At 48.4% G+C, this 23400-nt stretch overlaps 1 protein-coding gene across 2 annotated transcripts in view; it reads left to right on the top strand.

Moving 5' to 3' along the window:
* Positions 1–16950, top strand: part of SLC35F3 (solute carrier family 35 member F3) — a 170496-nt gene extending 153546 nt beyond the window's left edge. For both annotated transcript variants that reach the window (XM_040059258.2, XM_040059259.2), the window contains 5 exons: positions 4075–4294; positions 9932–10057; positions 12399–12591; positions 14145–14234; positions 15279–16950. In XM_040059258.2, coding sequence (XP_039915192.1) covers positions 4075–4294; positions 9932–10057; positions 12399–12591; positions 14145–14234; positions 15279–15523 — 874 coding nt within the window. In that variant the 3' untranslated portion in view covers positions 15524–16950. The remainder of the gene's footprint in view (positions 1–4074; positions 4295–9931; positions 10058–12398; positions 12592–14144; positions 14235–15278) is intronic.
* Positions 16951–23400: the final 6450 nt, after the last annotated feature.

Genomic DNA, 23400 nt, shown 5'->3' on the forward strand with positions numbered 1-23400 from the left:
TTCTTGTCTACCTTTCCTCTTCATAGGTGGGATTTTCAAATTTTTTTTTCAAAATGGGGGGAAAAAAACATTCATTCCAGTGTTGGCAAGATTTTATAAATTTATTTGCATGAGCTTCAGAGAAGTGGGGAAATATCACCACTTACTAGCAATGGTTAAAGACAAAACAGGCAGTGGAAGGTGAATAGTGTTAAATATATAATTGTGAACTCAGTGGGGAAAAAGTGGAGCTTTACTGTCATATTTCATTTGCAAGTTTTATTTGACTGCAACACCTGCTTTCAATATAATTAACTCTTACTTAGCATAGAATTTTGGCGCTGATGACTTCTGATTTACTTCACTGGGGATGCTTGGTTGCAGTGATGGAGTTATTTTGCTAATATTGTGCTGGAGACTCGCCTAATGGAGTAGCAAATTTGCCATTTGCTGGGTTAATGAAGATACACACTTAAAAGAGTCATGAGGAGGAACAAGATCTAGTACATGAAAGCTAAAGAAACTAGCAAACAATGTAGAGTTAAGACACCAACAAAAGATCAGTCAGCCTTAGGCTTTACCGTAATATCTTTTACCCCAGTTCCTGTAGTACTATATCCGTCTTCGGGTTGTCTGAACATGGACATGGCACTTCTAGGTGGAAGCAAACTTTTCTGCATTGCTGCTGCGGCAATAAAGCCAATACATTTCCCTTCCAGTCTCCTTCCTCTGACATTTCCATTCCAGTCTCACACAGACCTTGGCTGTTGCCTTTGTTAATGCCTTGCTTTTATATTTTAAACCAATTGCTGTGGTTACAATGGAGCACCAGCTCATGATGGCAGAATCAAGGAAAATAATGCAGGAAGATAGTTTATTTCAAAAATACACCATTACACCCTGCAATGCCACAGCTCTTTGCTGTGTGCTGCCACCTTATCTGCATACAGCTTGGCACTTGCAGGAATTTACTCCTCACACAGAGGATTACCGAGATTAAGGGGGAGATCATCCCAGCAGAGGGGCTCTGCAGGGCAGCTTCTCTGCCAAAGAGGGGCCATGCTCAGCATGACCTGGGAATTCACAGGGCCAGGGCACACCTGAGCTTTGCATCAGCCTTCCACTATAGCCTTTCTGGCTGCTGTCCACACCCAAAGTCCAGCTGTTCCATGGGCAAAGCAGGGTGTTCCCAGCAAACAAAACTGTACTGTCAAGAGAGCACCAAAGCAGCTTTCAGGTTGAGGAGGCAGGTGAGAGCAGCAGCTGCAGGATTTCTGGTAATGTGACCAGGAGTAGGTTTGGTCAGTCTAAGATGACAATTTCTCTTTTAACACAGCGTGAGGGTTAACACAGTGGATGTGCCCATGTCTGTGCTGGGCCCAGAAATTAGTGGACAGCAGGAACAGCAGTGTTCAAATGTTCTGGGAAAATATTTAAGCTGAAGATTCTTTTTTCTGGAGGCATCCCTGATTGTTTTGAGGTTACAGCACAGGTAATTCCACTGTCCTGCCTTGCTTTGCATAACTATTTATCTACTGTTACTCGCTGAAAATTCTCTTCAGCAAACACTTCCGGGTGTGGCTTCACAGCAGGAGCAACAGGGCTCCCTGGGATGTGGGTGCATGGCTGGCAGCACCCTCCACAGCCCCAGGAGTCCTCGAGGAGAAGCTTCCTTACGGCTCTGTGCTGGGTAAGGAAATCTCTGCCATAAGGAGGTCTCCTTTGAAAGCCAGAGCCAGCCTATGAAAAGTAATTCACGCTTGGTGAAGCCAGCCAAAACAGCTAAGAGGAAGCTTTATTGTATAGGGTGGAGAGAGACTCCCAAAGTGTGCCCTGCAGCTCAGGGTCACGATCCATGTCAGGGCAAGGCTGTCCTTTGGGGCAGCACGGCCCTACACTGGATGCTTCAGGGATCCAGGCTGCGATATCATAGGAATCCAGTGGTATTTACTAAACAAGAATTAGACCCACAAGACAGTAAAAACCCGTGTTTCTGCTGTATATGAAATAGTGATAGCCAATTCTATATGTGGAGAACAGATTTTTGGCAGGAGGAACTTTTTTTCCCCAGGATGAATCCCAACATAAATTCCATTTTTGTCCTTTCATTTGGGTACAGCCTTCCTGTTCCTCTCGTACTAATCTCGCTTCACGTCATTAAATTTTAACCGTGCCTGTGTGTTTTGTTTTCAGAGCATGAGGCTGGCTGCCTATGACACCTTGGCCGTGAAACCCTCCATGGTGTATTAGGAAGCAGGTTTAAGCCTCTAATGAAGTTTGGGACTGGCTTTTTCAGCGTGTCTCTGCTTCCTTTTGCACTCTGTGTGTCCCCTGTGGCAAGTGGCTGGTACAGTCAGTGCTGTGCAGGACTGAAGACCAGTGTTTGTGGAAGGGGAGACTGGATCAGGGCCACATGCTGAGCACAGGCGGCATCTGTCAGGGTCATGAGCATCTCTGAACAGCCCAGCACGGCTCCAGCAGGTGGGAAGTCAGGCTGTGGTTTGTAGTGCAGATGGGCAGCTCTTCTACTGATTCAGAGAGGCAGTTTACAGGTTGGGCAGAGAACAGGCTGCTGCCAGCAGGCAGTTTCGCAGAGGACAGGGGACACTGAGCGACACAACGCAGAACCAGCAGCTCAAATTAAAGTGTCCATGTACAGCAGCCAAAGTACAGGGTCATCATATCCAGAGATGGGTAAGTTCTGCATAGCTGTGATTTGATACAAGGGACTGGCAGGCAACAAACCCCAATAAACGCAAAAATTGTGCTTCCTCTACCCTGCAGTCTTTTACCTGCTGTAGCAGAGGGGTTGTAAGCTGAGTAGTTTTGTGGATGTGGAGATCTGATGAGGCTCAAAGAATGGATGAGGGCATTTTAGGTATTCATCTGGTACACAGCCCTGTTTTCTGGGAAAGTGGATCAAAACAGTGCTTTCATCAGTGTCCAGATAATGATCTTTACATGCCCAGTCTCAGGAAACAAACAGCTTGAAATTCGTGACAGCAGTGAAAACCTATTGTCCATCATTGTCGGCAGGAAATTTAATTCTGCTCAGGTTTCGTCAAAACCCAATAAAGTGCTTCAGGGGAGTTTGCAGGTTTGGAAGTGAGCGATGGCAGTGCAGGCCAGGGCACTGTGCCGGCTGCCCCACACACACCTTGCAGGCGGCCGGCCGCAGCCCCAGCCCCGCAGGCGGATTCATTCCTTCTTTGTGTTACCGAATTTCCCTGCGGCTGGCAGCTCCCAGCTCTGCTGGCCGGCAGGCACAGGCTGCAGGCAGGTTTGCCCCCGGCGCTGCAGCCCCACGCCAGCCCTGCCGGCAGGGCCAGGCTGCACCCCACCGCCCCCTGTGCCCACCGCTGCACTCGGGACACGAACAAACTGCTGGTGCTTCTGCTCTTTGTGCCGGGGCTGAACCTGCTCAGGCTGCCTCCTGCTCAGGGACTCACGGCATCTCCAGCCTGGACTGCACACATGAGCTCCTGACCCCCCGCTGCTGCTCCAGCTGCTCCAGCGTGTCCCCAGGTGCTACCGTGCCGTGTTCTCCCCTCACGGGGAGCAGGCAGCCGCTCCTGCCCTGCTGCTGCTGGAGATCTGAGCCGGGTCCCACCCCTTGGGTGGAAACACCCCAGGCCGGGCTCCTGCAAGGCTTCTTCCAAGCCCCGCGTAGGAGATCAGATGGGCATCGGCTTCCCACGGCTTCAGCAGGAGCGGGGAGCTAGGGGCTTTGCTGCCAGCCCTGGGCCCTCCGCATCCTGGTGCTCACAGGGGTGAAGGGAGGATGGCCCCGCACAGCTTCAAGATGTTCACTGTGGTGAAGGGACTGGTGGAAAGAGTGAGATTTCACCTCCTGTCGTCACCTCTCCCTTTGCTCTTTCTTTGCAGCCCCTCCCATGTTTGCAGCCCCTGCCGGTTTGTACCCTGTGCAGGTGCTGGCTGTTGCAGCAGAAGCTGAAATTTGTTTTTTTTCCTACTCTTTAAGGTGTGTGCCTCTCTTTCCCCAAAGGAAAAGAAGAGGAGCAAAAAAAAGCCACGTATTTGCTGCAGACTGTGACTGGCTTATGTAATAACACTGCCTTTCTCTCCTTGTTTTAGGGAGTGCTGCCGATTTTTTGGAGACAACGGCTTGACTTTGAAGGTGTTTTTTACCAAGGCAGCACCCTTTGGTGTTCTTTGGACACTCACAAACTACCTTTACTTACATGCAATAAAGAAAATAAACACTACGGATGTCTCCGTGTTGTTCTGCTGCAACAAAGCTTTTGTGTTCTTGCTTTCATGGATCGTTCTGAGGGACAGGTTCATGGGAGTGAGGGTAAGTGACTCCTTATCTCTCTCTCCCCTCTTCCCCCTCCCCCTGGTGTCTTTCCTTTACCCCTTGCCTCCTGCCAGCTGAGTCAAGAGCACCCATGCAGACAGCTGCACGGGTACAGAAGTCCTTGTGGGGCAGGGATGCATCCTTCCCTGCAGCTTTCCCAGGTGCCTGTGAGCTCCTGGAGCCCCTGGCTCCCCCAGGCCAAAGCCTTTGGGCAAATTCCTTCAGGAAAGAGTTAGCTTGCACCAGAGTGTGTCACAAAGGATATGTGCTGCTGTGGAAGTGTGCCAGCCCTTGCTAATGCCTTCCAAGTGGCCATTCCCAGGCCGCCACCAGACCTGGTTGTTCCTGACTGCGCGTTCTCGCAAGCCCTGGCTACGCACGCTGCACTTCTGATCCCATCCCGGGGATTCAACAGGGCCCTCACCTTTCTACGGGTGACAGCAGCCTGGCGGGGTGGGACAGTTCTCTTTTGCATCCGCGTCTGTCCGCAGCAGCTGAGACAGGAGAGGAGAGCTGGGCTGCCCTCGCCCACCTGCGGCCGAAACGCGTGTCTGCACGTGTCGCTGATGGAAGATTGGTGTCCACAGGGACTTGCCTTTGGCCAGCAGCTCTTCTGGTGGCAGCCCAAATGTTTGCTTACACCCTTAGTTCTGCACCCCGTGCGAATGCCTGTGCAGCAGCAGCAGCAACAGAGCCCCGTGCAGAGGGTTTACCAGAAAACCCCTCGGCAGCCCTCAGCACATCACGTCCTTCGGCAGCAGAGTGGGTGGGTGGGTAACCCACCACCCTGGAGCCAAGGAGCTGCTGCCAAGGCCAGGAGTAACTGCAAGGAAAAGGCACCAGTGGGTCCCTCATTCCTTGCTTTGCCAATTAATATTAATTAATAATCAAGTTCAACAGCAATAACTGTAATTATTGCTGTCTCCTGCCCACTACTTGAGGAGCTCCCTGCTCACCGCCTAGGCTGGTAGTGCTAAGAAGAGGTTGTTGCATGGAGCAGCTGAGAGTTAACTTTTCCGGAAGCATTCCGCTCTGGCAGGAGAATTTGGCAGGAGGGCTTGGCCGGCCTTTCAGTGGTGGCAGCCAAGAAGCTGCTCAGGGGATGGTTGCAAAATGTACCTGCCAAAAGCTCAGCGTGGCCAGCTGGTGTCTGCCCACCCCTCTGCCCAAGTAGCCCTACCCTGAAAACAAATTAACTGTGATTTTTGAGTGCACAAGCAAGGGTATCCTGAAATGATCCTGGAGCTAGGGAAGTCTCATTGTTATCAAAGTTGGCTGTGCTGGCCGTTTTGATAAATGAAAACAAAAAAAGGTATTTTTGTGTCTTCATCTCCCTTGTGGCACTGCCAGCTGTAGCACTGGTGGGACACCAGGAGAGATGTCCTACAGAGGGGTGACCACTGCAGCCTGCACCTGCAGCCTGCTCCTCACTCTGAATGTGCCATCTCTCACCGTGGGATGCGGCTGCGGTGTGGAGGGAAAGAAGCCAACCTGTGTGTGCAGGGACACCCACATACTTGCTGGAGCAGAGGTGCTTCTTGGGCTCTCCTGAGTGCATGGCCATGATGGAAGAGCAAGGATGGTCAGGGACTTTCCAGCAGCTTCTTGGGCAGGTTGTCTTATGCCATGGCAGGGGACATGCCCTGGGAGATGAATCCTGTTCTGTATGCCTCCACTCTCCGAGGGGCAGAAGGAGTGGAAGGAGAAGAGCAGACCCACGTGCTGGTCCCAGCCATGTCCAGCTGTCTTTTGTTTCCTGCACTACTTTGGGAAAGCAGCGATGAAGCAGAGAAGCAGAACAGGGGCCAGGGCAGTGGTGGCTGTGTGATACCCCTGCCATGTGTTCAGCCCCTCCCTGTGGAACCTGGCATTGGTGAGATTGTGGCAGGGGCCTTCCCGGGAAGGCACAAGCTGTCTCCTGAATCCAAGAAGGAACACAGCTGTCTCCTTCCCAGGTGACAGGCAGCAAGGGACCTGGGTGCAGAAAGAAGGGGTTTGCAGACAGACTGGGCTATTTGCTCTTAAGCAGTTGTGGCATCCTGACCTGTGGCAATATGAGAGTGAGGAGGCACTCGTAGGGATTGGAAGGGCACGTGGCCACACAGCAGTTCTACCACCCAGCTTTGTGTGGCCCGGGAGTGCCAGGGCCTTCCTCTCTGCAGAGGGACATTGCATGGAGTCTTTGGGGACAATCGTCCTCCTCTCTCTTTTCTCTCTTTTCTGTCCAGCCTACGTGAAAAGCAACAGGCAGAAAGAGTGTCAGTGCTGGGGGAGAGCCTCAGGACGACCCCAACACACTGCCTTCTCCCTGGGACTTGTGACCAGGAGGAAAGATAGATGCTGGTGCTTCCCTGGGAATGACCATGGAGCTGCAGCCACCACACAGCCTGGCCCCAAAGCCCGTGGTCCCTCGGGGCCACTCTGTGTCAGAGCTGCTGACCCTCTTAAAGGCACCCTTTCAGAGGGTATGTGGCAGACAAGGCTGCAAGGGGAGAGTGCCTCCCCACGCTCCTGCTCCATCCCCACACCAGTGCAGCAGGGTGGATAGTGCCACAGCAAAGCTCTGGCTGCACATTTGGGTGTCCCTGTTCATGCTCACTGACAAAGACAGGGTGAGAAAGGCAGCCACTCAGCGGGGTTAAAGGAAGTACAAGTATCCTATTTGGCCTTCAGAAGTGCAACTACTAGCTCTATAAGCACATAAATCACAATTTGGCTGAAATTTAAATATAAGGGCAAGCTACAATTTCGCATCCTTGCCATTCAGGTGCTTTTAGGTGTCTTCATCTCCCGAAATGAAGTTGAGCTTTTCCCCCTTGCCCTTCACTGTGCCCAGAGAACGACTGACTGGGCTGTGAGCTGTCAAAGACGCACACATAATGAAGCTGTGAGTGCCTGAAGCATTGCCTCTGCAAACCCTGCAGTGCTGTAACATCTGTGGGCACTGTGGTGTGTGAGCAGCCTGTCACCACCACTAACAACGTGCTTGATAGAAAGGCTGAAAGGCTTTCCGAGACAGTGTATGTGACACCCCTGGCAGGTCAACAGGAGACTGCAAAGCAAGGCCAAGACTCCTCTGACACTTGTGACATGCTTGATGGAATAGGCAAGGACCTCTGCCCCAGCAGAACTGTTTGTAGGCTGCATTTATTTGCTTGGATCTTTGACTTTGGTGTTTCCCTCCATGCTACAGTGAATAAAACAGCTCAGGATCCAAGAGAGCCTTCACCTTCAAGTGCCTCCTGTGTGCATAACATAGACAAGCACGTCTGCCTGTGGGACTTGGAAACACATATCCTATCAAATCTCAAACTGTAGAGACATGGTGTCTTGGAAGGTGCTCTGAAGCTGCTCAGTTCCTGATGTTAACAGCAATGCTGGAGACTTTTCATTCTGCAGTTTGTGCATGCACCCCCCAAGTTTCCAGTGCAGAGGCATTACAGCTGGGGGGGTTGGGGCAGGCTTCCTCTGCCGATGCACCTGGAGGTGCCAGCTGGATGCCACAGCCTGGAACATGGTTGTGGTTCTCCTCAGCCCTCCAGTGAAGGCCAGACAAGCCCCACACAGCTGACAGGAGAACAGCCACACCTGGAGCAGATGATCCAGGAAATGCTGCATCTTCCACTCTTTGTCAACTCACCTGTAGCACAGGTGATGTTGAAGTTCCTTGTATCCTTCAGCTAAGCCTGAGCCAGGTACTTTGCAGCTCTCCCAAGAGTCATAGTGAGTCAGAGCAAAGGTTCCTTTGCCCCAGAAGCCTGCCAGCAGCAGCTGCCTGTAGTGGACACCTAGAAAAATCTAAATAGGAAAAGCCTGTAATGATATTTCCTCATGAGGCTTTCCAGCCTCCAACAATTTGATGCTCAAGAACTTCCTGAGATGGAAGCAGTGTTTCTATAGCTAATAGTCATTGATGGAATTTTTTTCTTCCATGAGCTTATCCTTGTAAACTTTACACTTCCACAGGGTATTACAGCAAAGCTTTCCTTCACTTAATTATGTGTTGGGTGAAGGCAAATCTCTTTTTCCTTATTCTGTACCTGCCTCATGCTAGTCTCCTTCAATGACCTTTTTTCTTGTGCCTCTGAAGCCACACAGAGTGTCTGGATTTTTATTTGACAAGCATCAGCACACTGGTGAGAGAACTGCCCCCTACTGTAGAACCATGCAGGGGGGGGGTCTCTCCTCGCATTAAAAAGAAGCTTGTCCCGTACCACAGGGCCCAGCTACACCACCACAGCTGTGCGTGGAGAGACCAGATGCCAAGAGGGCTGCAAGCCAAGCCGCTGTATCTGAACCTCTCCAGATCTGCAGCGTGTGTGCCCAGCCTTTGCAGTTTGTACTGGGCTCCACCCTGATGGAGTCATAAATCAGCATTCTGCCTTATGCCACCCTACCATAATACAGCAACACCTGTGGAGAAATTGACAAGGTTTTATTTGCAAAAATGGGCCATTTTTATGTCAGGGGAAATGGAAGGTGTTGATGTGCAGGAAGGATCTGCTGGATAACTGTCCAGTCTATGGGTATACCCTGGCACCAGCCCCAGCTCAGCCCAGGGAAGAAGCTGCTGATGCTGCTGGGCTTGGGACCTGCAGCTGGTAAAGAGACTGCCTCACCACATCTTACTGATCAGGCAGCAGCAAAGCTTGGCACACAGACTTTCCTCCTGCATCTTCACAGCAGCCCTGGTATCTCTGGTGGGAAGCAGAAAAGATGAGAGGATGTTCATGGATGTGTAGGCAGCTGCAGACTGTGGATGGGGCTTAAAACCCCAGTCTGGTCCCGGGAGAGAGGACAGTTGGCTGGCACTTACCCATCTGTGGATCAAAATAAACTAATATCCCAGCCATCTTGGAGGCATCACCATGACTGTGCAGCCAGAAGGCCCATGGTGTAAGCAGGGTGTGCACAGCCCTGCAGAGCCAGGAAGCATGAGCATGGAGAAAGGCCTATTCTCCCCAAAATGAACACCCTGAGAGGCTGGAGATATTGGGCAGGACAGTCCCAGAGAAGCCAGGGGTTTTTGCTGGCCCTGGTAAATCAGGGCGGCACGTCCCCTGCCTTTGTGAATGCTCCCTCTGTTTGGGAGACACCCCTCAGGCACTGCAGTGTGCATAGCTGGCTGAAAAATAACCTCCTCCTACTCTCCGAAATGACTTGTCTAGACTGGAAAGCAGTTGCATGAATTTTATTCCCCTGTTTATTTCTATAACATTTTTCCTCCAAAACTTCAACAGGACTCGAAGCCTTTTCTGCAAGCTCCAGGGAATTATTACTTGTGTATCACTGTCATGCGCAGGCTGCAGGGACCCACTGATGGGGAAGCTCAGCGGCAGAGATTAAATCCCCACCTCAGCTCAGTCGGGGGCACTGAGCCCTGCAGCCGGGCCTGTGGCACACGCCCAAAGCAGCCACTCCACTGCAGCTCTGCCTGCAGCTTCCCTGCAGCCAGGGAAACCACGAGGGCAGGCAGCATCTGCTCCCTGGGTGCCGGCCCGGGCTTGCTACTATTTTCTACATAAGCAGATGATGCAGAAGTACTGCGCTGGCATGTAAATCTGCCTGCCTGCTTCTCCGTCGTGGGGGTTGTCTAGTAACACTTTCTTGCTTTCTTTCTTTGTCTCCAACCAGATTGTGGCTGCTATATTTGCTATTGCAGGGATAGTTATGATGACGTACGCCGATGGGTTTCACAGCCACTCCGTTATTGGGATAGCCCTGGTGGTGGGCTCTGCCTCAATGTCTGCTCTCTACAAGGTAAGCACACCTGGCTCTTTCTCCCCACAAAGATGCCTGTCACCCTCGTCACTCACTTTGGCTGTTCCTGTCTTACTTGCAAACCTCTGTGCAGTTCAGTGCCGTGTGCCCTTCTTTCAGAGCTCTGCCATAAGCACACGGGCTCTGCAGCACTGCATTCAGGTGTTCACTTGCTTTGATGTCTGCTCTCACTTAGGTTAAAAACTCCTATTTCCTTGGAATAGTCTTCTCCAGTGCTCCTTCACCAGGGGGGAGGATTTACAGATGTCCCACCTTCATGAAAAACGAGGCCGCTTTTCCAGAGATTCTGGATTTAAGCACTCCTTCTGGAAGCACCCTGCAGAGATTTAGCTTCTTCAAGTGACTTTGTTACCTCCCCTTGCCAGTCCTTCAGTAACATCTGTAGCTTGTGTTGGGCTTAAAGCATTGCTTATCATGGAAGCAGTTGCATCCTTAAGATGCAAAGCACATGCCTATGAATCAAGAGCTCATCCTGAGCAGCTGGATAAGCTGCACTACGTGAAAGATGCAGCCTTCTCTGCTGAGCAGAGCCACTTCACTCAGCCTGAGACACTTCTGGGCACTTGCCTCTGTGCTGCTCATAGTGCTCAGAGTCACGGTCTGCAGTGAGGGATAAGCATTTGTAGAGCGTGGTTTGCCCACCCTGGCTCAGATGCGTAGATTAGGAGGAGGTGTAGACAGCTTCATCTGGTCTAATGAATTGCACTGTACCAGTCATCCAACAGGAATTGGCCGGGAGAGCCCTGCAGCCCTAACACCAGCAGTCCAGGGAAACTTGCCAAACTGAGAAGCATCTGCCTGTGCCCCTCACTCAGAACAGTGCTGCAATGCTTTCTGCTCACTTTTTCAAATCAGATGGTATCCTACCTTAGGAAGGTCATGAATTTTTGTACAGCTCATTCCTCTAACAGAGCATTTCCTTGCTGTGTTAGACCAGAGACATGGCCCACCAAGGCAGGGAAAATGAAAGGCTGGAGCCTAGCTGCGTTCCCTTTCCCATCACACTGCTGCTCTTGCTGGGAATGGGAGTCTCAGGGCTGCTCCACCAGAGCCCGTGCACAGCAGGGTGGTGCTGGCAGTGCCAGCAGGGTGTTACTCTGCAGTGTGCTCTGCATGCCAGGACAGATGAAGGTCTGCAGCTTGTTCTGCAACACATGCCGCTGCCAGCGCTGCTGCCACCCTGCTCTTGCTTTCCAGAGTCTGGCTCAGTTCCCCTAAGGGGTGTGTGCCAAAGGGACAGGCAGATCTGCAGGCAGACGGATCTCACCACGTGCAGCAGAGCCACTGCGTGTCTGGGCTAGGACAGGTCGAGGTGGCCCTGCTGGGGGCAACACAACACGCTGTCCTCGGGTGGCAAATGAGCAGTAAGTGGCTTTGGGGACATTCTGCTCCACATTGCAGAGCAGCAGCACAGCTGCACGGGCCAGTGATGGCTGTGGGATGGCGGGCGTGGGCACAGCCCGGCTAGCACAGCAGCCCTGCCGACTTGCCTGCTCTGTGGAGGCGAAGGAGAGAACCGACACTGGTGAGGGGGACTGCCAGTGCAGCACAAACCACTAAGTCAGAGTCCATTGGCTGTCCTGGTCTGCAGCCGGCAGCAGAGGAAAACTCTTCCCAGACCGTGATATCCAACAGAATCTCTGCAGCTCTGCGGTGGAAAACAATGCGGATTCCAGACAAGACCTGTTTGCAGGCAGTCCCCAGCCACAGATGAGCTGCTCACGTTCTTCATTTCTCATTGCCCAGGCTGCATCTGCACTCTGGGCTGTGGGGCTGCTGCTCTGCTATCTGTCTCCCGGAGATGAGTTCCCAGGGAGAAGGTGGAAGGACAGCCAGTCAGCACGGACTGTGCTTGCCCACCACCACAGCACTGCTCAGGTGGTAGCCAAAGGCCTGGACCAGTGATGTCTCATGCAGGGAGATTCTTCGTCTAGATTGCTTCATCTCCTCCCCCCACCCTGCTCCACAGTCTTCTAAATGTCAGGTTTTCTGGAGGTGCAGAAAAAAGACTGGAGGGTCTAAGCTAGGGTTGAATGGTCTGAGTTAGGGTTAGTGACCTTCCCTTTCAGGACGAGCACAGATGAAGGTGCTGAATCCCCTTTCTGCATGGACTCAGTTGGCAGCTGCCCCTGCCTGTGTTCCAGGGGGTGCCAGGAGGGTGAAGGCTGGGCCATGCAAGCTGCTCACCACAGTTTCACGAGCAGCCATCCCAAGTGTCCAGCAAGCATCACTGCATCGGTGCCAGAGCAGAACACCAGCCTTCCAGGGATGGGGTGGATGCGGTGCGAGAGAGCTAAACTCATGTATTTTCCTCTTTTAGGTTTTATTCAAACTTCTTTTGGGCAGTGCTAAATTTGGAGAAGCTGCCTTATTCCTGTCTGTGTTAGCTGTCTTCAACGTCCTCTTCGTTACCTGTATTCCTGTCATCCTTTATTTTACCAAAGTGGAGTACTGGAGCTCTTTTGACATCATTCCTTGGGGGAACCTCTGCGGATTTTCAATTCTCTTATTGAGTGAGTAGATGGGGGCGAGGGGGCTCACACACTGCTCGGGGGGGAGGAGGGTGCCAGAAACCAGCCACTGGTGGAAACTGCAAGCCTCTCCCAGACTGGAGCTGTTTTCCCTTCCTCTCAACATAATTATTAGCTTGAGATATTATGAGAGAGCCCATTCCCAGGGCAGTGAATGAATTCCCAGGGCACTTCTGCTTTTATTACACACCAAAATACTGTGGCTCTCTCTAGAAGATGCTGTGGGACTAAACTGTAAAGCTTGTCCTAACTCCTACCCACGAACTCTGTGTGACAGAGACAGGTGACACTTGCCCAGGCTGTGATGGAGGCAGCCCTGCTGGGAGGGCATTACCTGGGGCTCATCAGCATCCCCACAGCAAGGAGATTAGGCCAGGCCGGTCAAGGCCAGACTCCAATGCCTCTGCTGCCTGCAGCAGTAGCTAATTGCTACTCCTAAAGAGGAGGAAATTTTTGAAAATGTACGGTTGCGCAGTGATGGACATTTTGATAGGTGGCAATCATCTCTTCTGCTGCCACTGCTGTGCTGCCAAAGGAGCCCAGCAGGGAGGAATGCCAGTCTAAGTTTTAAAGGTTACCAGAAACATGATGTTGTTCATTGTTAAACTAGATGTGTTGACTTGCTGCCACAGTTGGTCCCTAAACTAAATGACGCAATTTCATCTCCTAAAACATTAATTTCTACTGGATATAGCTCTTCTTTACCCCTGTCTTGAGTCCCAGCTCCTTTTACCCTGAACAATCACAACTCCAGAAGTATCTCCAGGTTACCTATCAGTGGATTCAGTGAAAGGTGTTTGTAAGAAAGCGGAGCAGAACTTGGCAAGCAATCCTTGGTGTGTGCAATACCTGGGTACTACTGGAAGACAGTCAAAGCCCCAGCCCCCAACAAGCCCAGTATTGGCAAGGCTCTCCTGACTCTGCTAAAGCTGATCACCTTGAAACAAGGGTGAATTTGATCCAAAGCAATTATTAACTTGTCATGAAACACCCCACAAACTGCATATGGTATCACAATGGAGTGATATTATAATCATTCCATAGTAATGATACTATAATTTCATGGTATGAAATTGTATTTAGCAAGTTCCTGCCTGGAAGAGGGCTAGATTTACAGCATCTTCCACCTGCAACTGGAGGCAGCTTTTCTACAAAAAAGTACCCAGACAGAAGCTCCTGTTCAGCTGAAATCTCCCAGATGAAGAGTGTTAAGTCTTTCAGCAGGGCCAAGGGGATCACTGGATCAGTATAAAGAGTGGGAATTACTGCACATGACACTGAGAGACAGGCTGTACCCAGAGCCCACCCTGATCCTGCCACTGGACTTCAGAGGGATACAGAGTTCCCCAGAAGCAGCAATGTCTCAGGCAGGTGGACATGCAGCAGACAGAGCTTTGTCCTCTGCTATCTTCAGGAGAAACAACAGAAGCCCTTTATTTGAACAACAAATAGAGTAATAAAGCGTAAGTGTTTCAAGTGACATTCCTTCTGCCTAATTTCACTGTACTAAAAGACATTTTTCTTTCCTTCATCAGCATTCAATATTCTACTAAATTTTGGGATTGCTGTTACCTACCCCACCTTGATTTCTCTTGGAATTGTACTGAGTGTCCCAGTGAATGCAGGTAATATTTTCTGTCTTTTGCATCTTAATGAATACATTAAATCTGTGGCCTTTCAAATACACAACAGGGATAAAAGAAAATAGATTTATTAAACATGTTTTTCACCTTCTCTTGAAGACTTACAGAGCTAACACTGATTAAAAATTTATTCTATATGCGTTAAATATGTGTTGTATAATATTACATGAATATTCATAATCCCTAAAATTGGTTTTTAAATTACTGTCCAAAGAAGCCTGCATACTGAAAAACAAAGTAGATTTGAAGACATTCATCTCTGGGCTGGAATAAAAACCCATGGATAAAGCAGAAATCAGTTCTTGATGATTTCTTCAAGGCAGGCTTAACACTAAATTCAAACAAATAAAATTGCTTACATTTTAGAGCAGATATGTACTAGTAACTCTGCTTGCCTCGGTAAATAACATCGCGGGCGTTTATCAAGATCACTGGACAATTCAATTTTGGACATGGCCAAAATTTACATTATACAGTTCTCTGACAGTTTTTCTGAAATTTAGTGAAAGCCAAGGGGCTGCAGGGTCTGAGAGGGCTGGCCAGGGGAGTGCAGACACAACCCCAACCTAAAGCAGCTCCTCAAATCCAGCATGCTCAGCATGCAGATGGCAGCTCCCAGCGTCGTGCTAGGTGCACGCAGAGCTGGGCACCGCTCTGGCAGATTTGGCTCCCAAAAGGTGTGATCTCCCCAGAGCGAGTGGATGGCTCAGCTCGGGCGGGGTTTCTTACTTCACAGGGCACTCAGGGTGACAAGAAATATTTGCAATCAGGAGCTGCTGTGCAGGGAGGGGAAATAGCCCTTCCACTGTGTCCCTGCACCTCAGCAGGAATTCCTGTGCTGTTGGTGGGCATGTACCTTCCTGTGTGCCCTAGCAGCAGGGAGTAGAGCCCCTGCCATCATTGCCTCCATGGCCATGTTCTCCTGCCACAGCCAGCCCTCAGAGCTGGGGAGGGGAGGGCGAGGGAAGGGGATACTGTCCTGATGCCTTTTCCCCTGTAATAACACCCGTCCAATGTCCCACACAGTTGTTGATCACTACACGAGTGAAATTGTCTTCAATAGCGTCCGAGTGATCGCCATCATCATTATTGGCCTGGGCTTCCTCCTGCTGCTCTTGCCAGAGGAATGGGATGTCTGGGTAATAAAGCTCCTCACGCGTCTCAAAGTCCGGAAGAAGGAAGAAATTCCCGAAGGGAACGGAGACATTGCTTCAGGACTGCCTAATAAAAGCCGGAGAACTCGCCCTTCCATGTCATCCTTTGCTCATTAAATGCTCTTTTTACCAAAACTTTGTGGTTAACGTTACATATGATGATGCAAAGGTCTTTTCTTGGGAAGAAGCACACCTGTCCAACACGGTGTACATACCTGTACAGTTTTGATATGACCGCCATCTAAAGCATCGAGTCTTGGCATGTCCAGTTTGCTTGTACTTTTTTCACATCTGATCTTTCACTTAAGTAGTACACTGAAAAAAACTGCAAACCAAGAACCTCTCTTCTCTTTTTAAATGAATGTAATATATAGTCAAAATATATTTGCATAGGTTATTTTAAAGAATGACTTTCATGAAAAGCAGGGCAGACATTTTGTACATTAGGTACCGAATGATGCATTGCACACTGTGATTTAAAAGAAACAAACGCTATGCTACATCACATGTTTATTTTTGACCAGAGCTGTACTTTGAAAGTTTTCAAGGAGCAAAAAAAAAAAAAAAAGGGAATCTTTTGGGGGATGGGAAAATGGGGTGGAAGAGTGAAAGGAAGATTTAGAAATCACTCCATGTAGGTGAGCGCATGTTGCGCTGCAAACAGGGAAAATTCAAGCGCAAAAAATGCTTGCACTAAAGCATAGAGAGAAAGCAGTCTAGAGCCCAAATCTCCTTATTCTGCATATGACTGTAGTCCACGTTTAAAATCATGCAAGAGAAATCCAGTGCCTTCTACAGAATTCTTGTCTTTATCCACGCAGAACCAGGTCCTGCTGCGAGGCACTTGCAAGGGCAGGGCTCAGGTGTGTGGCCCCAAGGGACCCCAAATTCCCACCGACATCAGGCCGTGGCTTCTGTGGGAGCGTGGGGCCCAGGGGACTGCAAGTCCGAGCGCAGGAGACCTGGTTCTCTTCTCACTTCACAGGTTTTGCCCCTGTGTGGAGCTGCGCTTGATTAATGCCAATGTCAGGAGGGGGAAATCTTGGTCACGTGTGGGACAATCCGACCGAAAACGATCAAAGGGGCTGGCAAGAGCGTGGTTGCTGATGTACAGTCTGAGAGCATGGACTAAGGGGGTGAATCGCCAATTGCTTTTACTCCATAATTGTGAGTGTGAAGAGTTAAAAATGTAAGGTATTTACATCAAATGTAACACTTTTTATGAAACTTGTAAGCACCAGGATGTTTACTTATGCGATTTTGGTTCGCCATTAAATTTCTATCTGTGATAGATCACATGCTATGTAAAAAGGGGGGGGGGGGGAAAGGTTATAGTTTACTATTTTTGAAGTTTACATTGTTGCATACAAAATTAAAAGTGTTCTTTTGAACTGCTGCCATAGCCTAAGGTCCCTGCTACCACTGAGGTCCTCTTTGTCTCAGGCAGGGGTGGCATCCACTTCAAAGCATTTTAGCAAATCAACTTCAGATTCCATTATCTGTTTGGCAAAGCTAAATAATAAAAGATTTTAAACTCAGCCTCAGTCAATGCTATCCTTTTCCTTCTCTTGACTGAACCTTTATTGCAGTTCTGCTCTGGGTAGTATTTGTGCGATCAGAAGGGAGAGACACGAAAAAAGCAACCGAGGCTGCATCTCAAGGCACCGCTGAGGTGTCTGTCCAAGACAGCAACGTCTGCTCCACACTACCCGCACAAATCCACCTAGAGGGATGCTGTTAGGCACCAGGCAGGAAACAGACATCCAGCAGAAGCAGACCAAAGGAAGAACTGATCTTTGAATGCATCGGTGAGCAGCCATATGTGCATAATGCTAACAGGTATTTAGGGGAGTGCGTGGGACACGAATTTGTAACATTAATCGTGAATTAATAACCAGGCCCTAGTCCAGGTTGTGTGCTTGTCCCCACCATCTTGCTCGATGACCAAACACTAAAGACTTGCTAACAGAGATTACACCCCTGAATTTTTATATCTATTTCTTTGGGAAGGGGAGGGTAAAGGCACAAGACAGGAGCACAGGTACAACTCAAATAACTGCACTGAAGGGCACACATAGAACCTGACCTCAAAACACCCAGATTCAAGTTTATTCCATCTTCGGACAAATAATTTTTTCATCCTTGAGGATGTCATCCTCCCCAAGCCTTCTCTCTGAGCAAGGCCAAAGAAGAATACATAAGCAGTCATTCCATTTTCCATAGTCCCACAAAGAGGCATCTTCTGTGATCTCCACACTTCATTTTGTTGTGTGTTTGATGCAGCCTGTAAGTATTCAAAAGGCTCCAAATGCCATTTTAAAAACCGCAACTAATGTGTGTTGTTAAACAAAAGGGAAGTGGGGTTTTTAGTATTCAATATGGATTGTGGGGGAATTTATGCACCAGAATGGACAACAGCATTAGTAAAACTGTGATTTACCAGATGCAACTAAGTCACTGCTTCTGTTGGCTCATCCTTCCTGAGAACAGGCTAAACACAGGTGAGGGGCTGGGATTTCAACCAGCACTTCATAAACCATCTCTCTTCTGAGTGGGAACTGTCCAAACTAGATTTACCCATGTGAAGCCGTTCTGAGCTAGCCATATTAACCAGATGGAATCCACCTGCATTTTTTCAGGCAACGCCTTGCCCTAAGCATAAACACCTGACTTGACAGTAAGCCACTGGGTAGAAAAACCTTCCAGACAGAGAAGTCCAGGATGTGATTAGGAGAACCAGGATGCAGCATGTCCATACGATACGTGTGCACATCTCTAAGTGCCAAAGCATCACAGGTCTGAAGCTGAGGAATGAAAAAAACTGGAGTTGTTGGCTTTCACCAGAAGGACAAGCCAGAGCAAACCCCTCTGAGAAGGCATTAGATGTAACCAGGCCACCCTTCAGGTGAAGGTGAAGGTAAGATGGAACTCCTGATGTCAGTCAGACTGTGAAAGGATGCCCAGGACAAATCCAGTGCCTTGGAGAGGAGGGCTGAGCCGTGGCAGATTCTCCCGATGCCCTCAGAGGCCGAAGCTCTGTGTGCAATCTCTGCGAGTCAGACCCACTGCTGCCCTGAATGGACCCCACTCTGCCCTGCAGGGCCAGACCTGCTCTGCGCCACAGAGCCACACAAGCCTGGAATTAGCACTTTTAGCTCACCATTGGCCACCTTGAACCTCCTCCTTAGGCAGAACTGCAGGTCCCTCCAGCAGCACCTTCAGGTGTGTCTGAAGCTGGCCTCCTGCATCATCACTGTGCATCTCCTGCCCCCACAAAGCACTGCCAGCCACAAGTGTCCACCCTTCTTCAAAGACTGGCAACTTCTGGCCCCAGCTTAGCCCTCAAAGCGTCTAGTAACCATCCAGTGAGCTTGTTATAACAGCAAGTTGAGGGAAAAAAAACTCAGAAAAGCAAGTAACATCACCAGACCTCATTGCAGCTGCTGGTTTTCACTGCTGCACAACACAGCAGTGAGAAGGCACAGCAGCCCTCCTCCTGCCTTGTGTGCCTTCGTCCTTGTCCTGTTCTCCCCTGCTGCTACCTCTGTAATAATTTTTATTGCAACTCTCCACTGTGACTGCATGAGCCTTTTATCAGCACATGGGTCAGAGATGGGCTTATTTTAAAAAGCTTTTCCTGATCTTCTGTCTAGAATGGCCATATTCATATCGGTAGTCTTCAAAAAACAGCCATGAAGGGCAGAAATCCAACTACAATAATCATCAGATGAATAAAAGACACTGAAACCAGCATGTAGCTTAACTGCTGTGGGAGCTGAGGGTAGACTAGCAGGACCTGTAGGTCACCGAGTTCTGGGGCTGAATTGATGTTTCCTGTGAGCTCGGGAACAAATCTCCCATCCCCAGCTCTCCAGAGCAGTCTAAAACAAAACCAGTGCAATACTGACCTGGTCAAAGTTACTAAAGACACTGCATCCTCAGCTTAGGAGAGGGCAGCATGAGCAGGCTGACACCATTTCTGGTCAAAAACCTGCCCGCTATAGTGTCTGCAGGCCCCAAAACAAACAGAGGAGTGAAGGTTTCCCTGTGCAGTGAGTGAACATGAAAGCCTAGATGGATTTGCATAGCTCTGGATCTCATTCCAAATAAACTCACAAAGGTGCACAACTGAAGCTCACGGAAGCACCCTCCTCTTCACTGAAAAGGATGCAGATTCTCCAGCCCTGCAGCAGCCCTAGGAACAGCTCCAGCCACCTTGCCTCGGCTGTGCGGGCTCAGACAGCAGCCCGGGACTGGGCATTTCTTCAAGGAAGGGGGAAAGAAAAGCAGCCAGAAACAGTGCAGCTCATGTGAATCAGAAGCACAGGAGAGCTGCTGATAGAAGCAGAAAGAAAAGCCTTTTGTGAAACACCTTCCAGGGCAGGATGCCCTCCTGTCCATTGCAATGACTCCAGTCTGGAGAAATGGAGCCTGTGCCCATGCTGAGAGCCCACAAACTGCAGCGAGTTCGGCTCCACGCCCCTGCTCGTACTGCAGAAAGGATGGAGTTCCAAGGCCTCCAGATCTGAGCTATTAAAGGCCAAGGCTGCTTCTTCCACAGTCCAGTCCTCATGCAAGCTCTCTCTGCAGAAACTGCCTGCAGAACTGTATTTTGATGGATGAGCTTAATTACCTCATAATTATTAAAGTAGAAGCAATCAGATTCTCTTCTTTAGCTGGCATGTTCTAGGGCATTTCCGTAATAATCTGCGCCTTATGCAGAAGTTCTGAACATTAAAAAAGAAGTAAGGAAAAAAAGAGCATAAAGATCTTATGATCTGTAGCCTAAAAATCTTCTAAGGGGAAATAAAACTCTTAAGGATAGGACCAGAAGCTGGAAATATTTCTGAAAATAATAAACCTTATACTTTTCTACCTGAAACTAGAGGGATCTTCATACAGGCACAAGATCATTTTAAAGAAGATGGCAATTAGTGTTTATCTGAGTATACTTTACAGACATATTTGGATGCAAACAACCTCTCACAAGTGAAAAGTGGAACTTCTAAGCAGGAGTTACAATTCTGGAAAAGGCTTAAACAAGGGAGGTTGTGGAGCTCACATTAGCAGTGTACTTAGGAACCTGTCATCTACAATGACCTAGAGACAGTTCTTTAATCCTACAGCTGATGCAGATGAACCTTTCATAAGAGAAATCTAATTTTCCAGCTCTTTATCCCTAGGTTTCCCTCCTCTTCTAGATTCAGTCCCCCTAACATCTCAAGATAGCCATCAGTGCATTGACTGGCAACAACAGCAATCAAAAAGCTCTTTTGCTGTTTGGCTACATGACAGTGACAGATCCCCTCTCAGTGTTAGTCTCTTGAATCAGTAAAAAAGTATTATCAGTAAAGGGGTTTTTGACCAGTCATTTGATCAATCAGTGACAAAGAAGACTGGCCGCAGCACAGCTCCTTTAGTAATCTCTCTCCTTTTGAACAGCAATAATTTTTTCCTGCTATTTCCTGCCTCACTACTCAGTTATTAAGCCATAAGAAAATGTCCTTTTATCCACAGTAGCTTTGTTTCTTTGGTAAGAAGCATCATTAAAAATACGTGTAGTGTTTCTGATGATCTCCAAAAAAGGAGCCAAGACAAGTCTGCAGAAAGTCATCCATCCTTCAGACTCCTTCTAACATGAAAGGACAAGTCAACTGAGAGACTGAGATTTTTGCCTTTCCTTAAGGGAGGGCTTTCTTGCCTACCTTCCATAGAATATTTACACCAAAACTCCAGATTCTGCATACATATATATATCCACGACTGACCCAACCACTTAGAAGATTCCTGAATTAAGACCTGGATTCCTGAGAGCTGCAAGCAGCAGGATTCGTAAAAACTTCAAAAACGTGAACTTGTCTTTCCTGGCTATGAGCATGTATTATGGGCCAGTGAATGCAGCTTTCCAGTCTCCCAGCAATAGGTCTCACTGCCCCTTTGGCTTCTGAAGCTGCCAAGTGTTTAATGACTGCAGCCTAGAAAGCAGTGTAAGCTGCATCATGGTCTCCTGGTGATTTTTGACCCAATTGTACACTTTAGATGCCTTCCTGACTTGCACACAAAGCATGTGTGCATGTCTTTCATTGCGTGATTCTGGATTTGGCCAAAGGCATGTCACTTGCTGACGCGGCTGCTAAGAAATTTGATGTTGATCTTGGCAACAAATACTATGTTTGAGGATGATGCTGCCTCTGTGGATGTGTAAGCAATCCCACCTGGTACAGCACACCTACGTTTCAGACAATGTTTATTGTGCACATAAGGTAATCAGTGCAGCTGATGAGTTATTAAATGCTATACTTGAATGCAAGAATGCAAATGGGTATTTTACAAAAATATTTTAGGATATGCTTCAGTCTTAGGGAGAACCAGGAACCACTTCCTTTCTTTAGTACATAACACGTCACAGAGATTTGAAGACATCCAGTTAAACTCAAAAGATGGTTTTCCACTCTAGTTACGTAGCTTTGAAAACTGAAGTCTGCTTGTAGAACAGGCAGATTTCCAGTTTCCCATCTAGCTTTCCTGCAAAAAAGATAAGCATCAACATTGTTGCAAAGCAAACTTGGAGAATTGCTAAGCAGGAGCCGATAGAAGAGTGAGAATTAGTCAGTCTTCTCACCATCGCCCGCTTTTCCCAAAATACTCCTTTTTCTGTTTTCTTCCTTTCTAGCAACTGAACAAAAATGGAATTCTGGCATTAAAAACAAGTGCCTACAAATAATGTAAATTACTTCATCACCCTAAAAGAATCCAAAACCTCCAGTTTTGGGGCTTTTTCTCCACCATAATCACTACTCCTCGAGGCACCTAGTGATTTTCAGCCCACGCTCCACAGAGTACCTCACCGATGTCCACGAGAGGTCACGAAGATAAGAGAAGCCTTTGCTCAGCAGGCTTCACATCACCAAGCACAGGCCTGGAGAAGGAGAAGAGTCACCATTCTGTCTGTTCCTTCTTCTCTGTCCCCATGCCAGCCTGCACAGATGGCTCCTGATGACCGCCCGCAGCCAGCCCTCATGGAGCTGCACAGAAAGCTGGGGCAGTGTCCCCACCTCTGTCCCTCCCCCCGTGTCCCGAGCCCTGGTGTGCTGCATCCTCTGTGTTCACGTCACACTCCCTAGTGCAGGGATACTCATCACAACACCCAGCAAAGAGAGTCTTCTGAAGAGATCGAGTTAGGAATCCCAACACACGGTTAAAAACCAACCAAGCAAACCCAGGTGATAATCCTCACCTAAGGGATCTGGAGAACTGATCTGCTAAGGCTACCCTACAAGAGCCAGTTTCCTTTTCCCTCATACACTCCTCCTTTTTACTCATACATAGACTTTTGCTTAAATTTTCAAAAACCTAAATTTTTGCTAACTCATTGCAAGTTTAGGCAAGCTACTGTTAAATTCACAAAAGCAAAACACAGAGCGAAGCCTTTATGAAATAATGAAGACGACTGCTTTACATAAGGCCATAGAAAGTACAGTATACACTTATTAAATGTTTCCAAACTAAAATTATTGTTTGCGGCTCATGAGGATTCCTTGTGTAATTTACTCCTTTTTAATAATAAAACAACGTACAATTCATCATTGTAATGATTTGATGCTTGATAATTAATTTATTTCACCAAGCATAGGAAGAATGAATGGCTATGAAATCAGAGAATAAAGTCAAACAAACGCTCTGGAGAGGAGATATGATCAAAACCAGTACAAGTGAAAATAAGCCAAGAAAATGAGCAAATGGAGTAATTCCAACTAAAAGGACAGAGATGAAATAAAGAGCAGTGAAAAGGACAAAATCTTGATAAAATCACTCCTGAAATCAGAAAAGAAATGCATATAAAGAGAGAGGAGACAAATTTGAAGAAATAAAATATTATAAAAAGGAAACAAAAATTCAGAAACAAAGTGAAAATGATAAAAGGGAATAGGATGACAGGAAGGGCAGGGAAATTGATCCAAGCTTGCCCAATTAATCCTCATTGAAATCACAAG

This window comes from Hirundo rustica, chromosome 3 (genome assembly GCF_015227805.2).
Source record: "Hirundo rustica isolate bHirRus1 chromosome 3, bHirRus1.pri.v3, whole genome shotgun sequence".
NCBI lineage: Eukaryota > Metazoa > Chordata > Aves > Passeriformes > Hirundinidae > Hirundo > Hirundo rustica.